The following is a 5,852-nucleotide window of genomic DNA, read 5'->3' as shown; positions in this document are numbered from 1 at the left end:
CCAGACTCAGGTGAACACTTCCCTTTTCTGCTGAAGCCGGAAACCTTCTTACTCCAGGGAAACGCAAGTCCGAACAGCAACACAGGCCCCTGCGGCACCGACCAGCAGAGGCGCACAGCCCTGCGCTGCGGGAGCAAGTGGGAAGTGGGCGAGCCTGAAGGCAGCCTGCTAACGTCCGGTGGGTCGGATGCAGGCGTCCGGTGACCAGGAATCCCACTTCTGCTCATGCTCCAAGCGATGGCTCCTGGAGACACCGCAAGGCTCCTCACCGTAGTGCCGCCCGTCCCGCCAGCCCCCACCCAGCCCCCTTGGCGTCCTGGATGATGAAAGACAGATGGCGGCACGTCTACCCACACGCGTGAGCTGGCATGGCCTGCACCGCGACGGGCGGGCTCGGCAATGTGTCTGCGGGAGGAAGGACATGGCAGGAGGCTGTGCACAGTCTACTGTTCGCGCACATTTGAAGACATACCTGCAAATGGACGTGGACGGGTAACCTGAGAGAAGCTCCGCGGGTCGTGTCGCTGCCCCCGGTGTCCTGGCCTGGACATGACACCGCCGCTTCGTACCATTAGGGAAACTGGGCCGTCATTTCTCACACCTGCACGCGAATCCACAATTAGATCAGTGAAAATTCCATTAAAAGTGCCCGCAGGACATACATGTTACTGGTACATACATGATGGCTTCTTCTGAGGCGGGGGGAGTGTAAGGTTCGCGGCGCAGGAGACAAAGTCAGAGACCCAGGCAAATCAAAAAGGAGGAGCTTTAATCTGCACTCCCGGGCGAGGTTCACGGGTCCAAGGGTGGGGCCAAGAGGGAGTGGAGGTGTTTTTTTATACAGCTGTTCAGTGAGGGCGGGGAGCATGAGCTGTGGGAGCTCCCGTCGCGGGCAGGTACGTCACGGGTCCCAGGAAGGAACCAGTATCTATGTCGCCATCGGCCCGGTGCATGCATTGGCTCCTGGACTTCCCTCCAGCCTAACAGGGAGGACATGGGATTTAGGGGACCTCGAGGCCCTGTTTTTCCTTAGAAAAAACTTCGGAGACAAATGTGATCAGATGTAAGCGATTAAAAATCTGGATGCAGGGAAATGAGAGACTACCACTCTGTGCTTCTCTTCGTGTCAAAAAATACCCAGAAGACCTGGCCGGTAGCGCATCTGGTTGGAGTGCCCCCCGCCCTACGGCAAGGTTGCGGGTTTGATTCCTGGTCAGGGCACATACGGGAATCAGCCAATGAATAAGAATCAGCCAATGAATGCATGAATAAGTGGAACAACAAATCGATGGCCCCCCCCCCCCGCTTCTCCCTAAAATCAATAAAACAGGGTGCTGTTAACGTAAAAAATCATTGAAACCTGTAAAGAATTTTTGTGAGTTTATTTGAGCCAAACTGTCGACATAAGCCAGGAAGCAGAACCTCAACGAATTGAGATAATGCTCCGGAGATTGGCGGCGGGTCACATCGGCATTTATACATCGCAACCAACGGAAAGGGACGCAGGCGGGTCACATGAAATCCATTCGTGGCAGAGGAAGGAGGCGGGAGAAAGCAAAGGGGGGAAACTCTGGGATAGGGCAACAAGTGAAATGACGGACATGTGCTTCTTTGCTGTAGACGGATACAGGACAGTTTAACGTAGTTAACGGCAATTAACTCGGTAACAGTAACAATGAGGGAAGGTCCTGGTGCCATTGGTCGTGCCCGAGGGGTCCGGAAAAAAGGGAAGTTAGAAGTTACCCAGACATCCCACCGACCCGTTATCTTGGAGGCAAACAGACAACTGGGCTCAGTACAGACCTCAGCTGATCTTTGTCAGGGAGAATTCCGGCCGAGGACACGACTACCCGCCGTAACCTGTTTGTAGTTCAATAGTTAATTCTCAGGCCGTCCTTTGTGGTGACTTTAGGTCTCTGATGGGTTTGCAGGACCGCCACGCAGGCCTCCCTGAGCTGTCAGGTCAGCGTGTGGCCCCTTCCGCCCACAGCGCCAAGATGAAGTGAGTGACGTTTGTAAAGTATTTAAGGCGCTGCCTGGCTCGGAGCAGGAGCTCAGTAGGTCTTAGCACCCCTGGCAGTGACGGATACCCTCCCCCGAGCGGGGGGAGGGGGAGGAGGTGAAGGATGGGGGTGTGTGGGGGAAGGCTGGCTGGTGCCTGGCATACTCCGCACAGCGGCATTCTCTGTTCCTGTTAATCCTCACCTGAGGATATTATTTACTTTTATTTTTATTTAGTGGAAGAGAGGGAGGGAGGGGGAGAGGGAGGGAGGGGGAGAGGGAGAGAAAGAAACACTGATGTGAGAGACACATGGGTTGGTTGCATCCTGCCCCACTGTGGCCAGGGAGCGAACCTGCAACGCAGGTGTGTGCCCGTGCCTGGGAATCAATCCGACAACTATTTGGTGCGTGGGCCAATGCTCTGACCACTGAGCCACACCTGGGAACCTGCTCGGAGCAGGTAAAGGGCGTGCGGAGGTCGGGGGGGGGGGGCGAGGATTGTCTGGTTCCTGCCCTTGCCCCGCACCTGAAGGAGGTCCCAGGAGGTTGCCCACCCAGCCTGCTGAAGGCGGGGGCGTGTGGGTCAGGCGAGGCGGTGGATTCAGAAGCCTGGGGCGACGCTGGACCCTTTGAGTCCGTCCATCCTGTCCTCTCCCCGCTCTGTGACCACAGACAGCCGCGTTCAGGGGAAATTTCCAGGAGAAACAACGGAGCTGCCTGCTGGTTAGAAACGCGAAGGGAAAGGGAAGGCAGCCCAGCCCTCTAACGGGAGCGGCGAGAGCGCCACCTGTAGACGAGTTGTCTCCTGCCGACTCATCAGTTCTTTCGGGATCCTCACCCCCAAAGGGGCAGATCCGCCCCAGAAAAGACCAAGGCCCTGTCCTCTCAGCACCCTTGCCGAGGCCACCCAGCCAGCTGGCAGGACACCCTTGCGACATTTTAACCAGCATTGGGTGGTGGTACAGGACACACAGGTACAAGTTGCCACGTGCGCATGTTTAAGGGCAGAGCGCAGACTCACTCACGCTGCTGGGCAGCCGTCCCACCACCATCTCCAGAGCTTCCCATCTTCCCACCCTGAGGCTCAGTCCCCATTAAACACTCACCCCACCCCAGCCGGCCTCACCCTCTGCTCCACTCCGAGAAGCTGACTCCCCAGCCCCGCAGGAGCGGGGTCAGACAGTGTGTCCTCGTGTGTCTGGCTGATCTCACCAGCATGTCCTCAGGCCCATCCACACGGCAGCGGGAGTCAGCATGCCCTTCCTTTTCAAGACCGAACACGATCCCATCGCATGGTGGGCCGCGTGCTGCCCATGCATTTACTGGGCGGACGCTGTGGTGCTTCCCCCTTCTGGTTACGGGGAGTGAGGCTGCTGTGAACACGGGTCTGCAGACTTCTGTTTGAGTCTCAATCATTTGTGGCAAGCTTGCCATTTTGGATCATTTCAAATTGACGGAAGTGTTGCAAAGGTAGCTCAGGGAATTCCGTGAACCCCGATGTTAACACGGTACATGCCACAGCCATGAAAACCACCCCCGCACAATGCTGTTAACGCCACACCAGACATCACAGGGTTTCAGCTGTTTTTCCATGAACGTCCTGTTTCTTTTTTTAAAAAATACATTTCTATTGATTTCAGAGAGGAAGGGAGAGGCAGAGAGAGATAGAAACATCAACGATGAGAATTATTGATTAGCTGCCTGCAACCTGGGCCCATGCCCTGACCGGAATCGAACCATGACCTCCTGGATCATAGGTGGATGCTCAACCACTGACCACGCTGGCTGGGCATGAACGTCTTGTTCCGGTCCCAGGACCCAACTCAGACGGACTAACCAGGCACCTTATGTGGACTATACACTGAACCACCAATCCACACCTGCCAAATACCCTAAGCCCTTGTCCTATATGGACCATGAAGCCACCAATCAGCGCGCCGAGTACACTAAGCCCCACCCCTTCCCATTCCGCCCCTCAGAAGGCGTGCCCACCCCTGCCCGTGCTGGGGTCCTCCCCTGCGAGACAGCCTGGCAGGTCCTGCTCCTCTAATACAGCCTGCAGACCTGGTTTTCGGCCTCCGTCTGATCTTTCGACAAACACTAAGTAAAATGTGGGGTAAAATACCGATGATAGTGCCGAGTGAAAAGAGTAGGGGGCGGGGGTAGAGAGCAACCAAAGGGCTTGTATGCACGCATATTGGCATAAGCAATGGACACAGACACGGGCGGTGGGGGCTTGCCCGGGGTGGGAATGGGGGGGAGTCAATTGGGGAAAAGGAGACATGTAAAACTTTAGACAATAAATAAACAAACAGAAGGGCAGAGGAGTGCGGACGGGCATGACGGAAACGTGTTGCCGGAGTGCGTTGGAGCAATCGGCGGAGGCAGGAGCACAGTCCCTCCCTTTCCTGATGGCGGCAGCGAAGCTGACACAGCCTGGGCCCTGGGGCATCCCCGTTGACTTTTCTCTGGACAACTGTTCCCGGTCCATCCACATCCAACCCTGGAGCTGGCCGGATGGGGGCGGTCTGGCCCCCTCGCCTCCAGGCGCTATTCCTGCTTCGGAGCTCCCAGGGCCAGGTGAGGCTAGCCCTCCGCTGACCCCTTCCCCTTCCCGGGCGGCCGCCCCGCACTCCTCGCCTTGCCTCAAGGTCCCGCCCTCATCCCCTAGGAACACTGCAGATGGAACTAGAAATGAGAACTGTGGCCTCCAGCAGAAATTCGTTTGCCTTTTGAAACGGGTCCACAGGTCACACACGGAGTAGGGGCTACTCCGCATGTTACAGAGGGGGACAGGCCTGCCCAAAGCTGCCGCTGAAAGAGTCACACTTAGCATCAGGCAACCCTTTTCCCGCCCAATGGAGGTACGAGGCGCTGACACCGTTAAATTCACCCTTTGGCTGTTTTCACTGTGCGGCCTGGGCGTGGAGCACAGTCACACCCTGAATCCCGCCATCATCTCAGAAACGTTCTCATCTCCCAAACTGAGGCTCAGGCCCCGTGAAACACCAACTCCCCGGCTCCCAGCCGCCCCCCTCCACTGAGCTCTCGTTCTAGGCGAGTCATACCCTGCCAACCAGCAGCTGCCCTCCCTCCTGGCAACAACTAAGTACAAATGCAAGGCACGAACACAGCGCCAGGCCAGTCTGGCTCCGTTGGTGGAAGTCCTCCCGTCAACCTACAGGTCCCTGGTTCAATTCGGGTCAAGGCAGGTGCCGTACGGAGCAGGTGGCGAGCTCCGCCAGCAGGAGGCAGCCGCTCCATGATTCCCGCTCATCATGGATGTTTCTCTCTCTCTCCCTCTCCCTTCCTCTCTGAAATCAATAAAAATATGTGTGTATATATTTTTAAAAAAGATAACAAGTACAGGATACTCTTCCCGAAGGGTCCAAACCCGAGCCAGACATGTCCATCACCTGGTCGCCGGCACCTTCCCGAGCAGCCCCGCCCACGCCGACCGCCCACCCACGTGACCCACGCTCGTTTCCCACGTCGAGGGGCGGGGCTTCTCCGCCCCCACACCGTGACCATCAGAATGGGAAAAGCCGGGTTCCCCAGGCCGCGAGGTTCCCCGGGCAGGGTCGGTGAGAGCAGCTCTCACTTGTATGTTGCCCAGGAAGCCGAGGTTCTGGCCGTGTTCCGGCTCAGCTCTCCAGGACCCCCTTTTCTGTTTCGGAACCGTCCATCCTAGTGCCCGTCAGTAGACGAGTCTAAGAGCGGACACGCGCGGGGGGAGCTCAGGACACTGCAAGCGAGGCTGTCACCGGTAGGGCGGCCATCCCAGCCAGGCAGGCACCGAGCTTGCGGGTTCCCTGCCATCGCTCCCCGAATTCTTTGCACGGTGCTGAGTC

General features: G+C 57.3%; 1 protein-coding gene and 1 long non-coding RNA gene across 2 annotated transcripts in view; one reads left to right on the top strand and one right to left on the bottom strand.

Annotated features, from left to right (window-relative positions):
- Positions 1–1,212, bottom strand: part of LOC107183358 — a 2,488-nt gene extending 1,276 nt beyond the window's left edge. The window contains exons 1-2 of the long non-coding RNA XR_001514145.1: positions 680–1,212; positions 7–601 (exon numbers count right to left, since the gene is read on the bottom strand). This is a non-coding gene — a long non-coding RNA (uncharacterized LOC107183358). The remainder of the gene's footprint in view (positions 1–6; positions 602–679) is intronic.
- Positions 1,213–1,997: 785 nt separating this feature from the next.
- Positions 1,998–5,852, top strand: part of EIF3B (eukaryotic translation initiation factor 3 subunit B) — a 20,554-nt gene continuing 16,699 nt past the window's right edge. The window contains exon 1 of the mRNA XM_015565159.1: positions 1,998–2,002. Within this exon, the coding sequence (XP_015420645.1) occupies positions 1,998–2,002 (5 nt within the window). The remainder of the gene's footprint in view (positions 2,003–5,852) is intronic.

The sequence above is a fragment of the Myotis davidii genome, unplaced genomic scaffold, assembly GCF_000327345.1.
Source record: "Myotis davidii unplaced genomic scaffold, ASM32734v1 scaffold399, whole genome shotgun sequence".
NCBI classification, from domain to species: domain Eukaryota; kingdom Metazoa; phylum Chordata; class Mammalia; order Chiroptera; family Vespertilionidae; genus Myotis; species Myotis davidii.
Note: the sequence above shows the minus strand (reverse complement) of the source record. Positions and strands in the feature narration are given on the sequence as shown.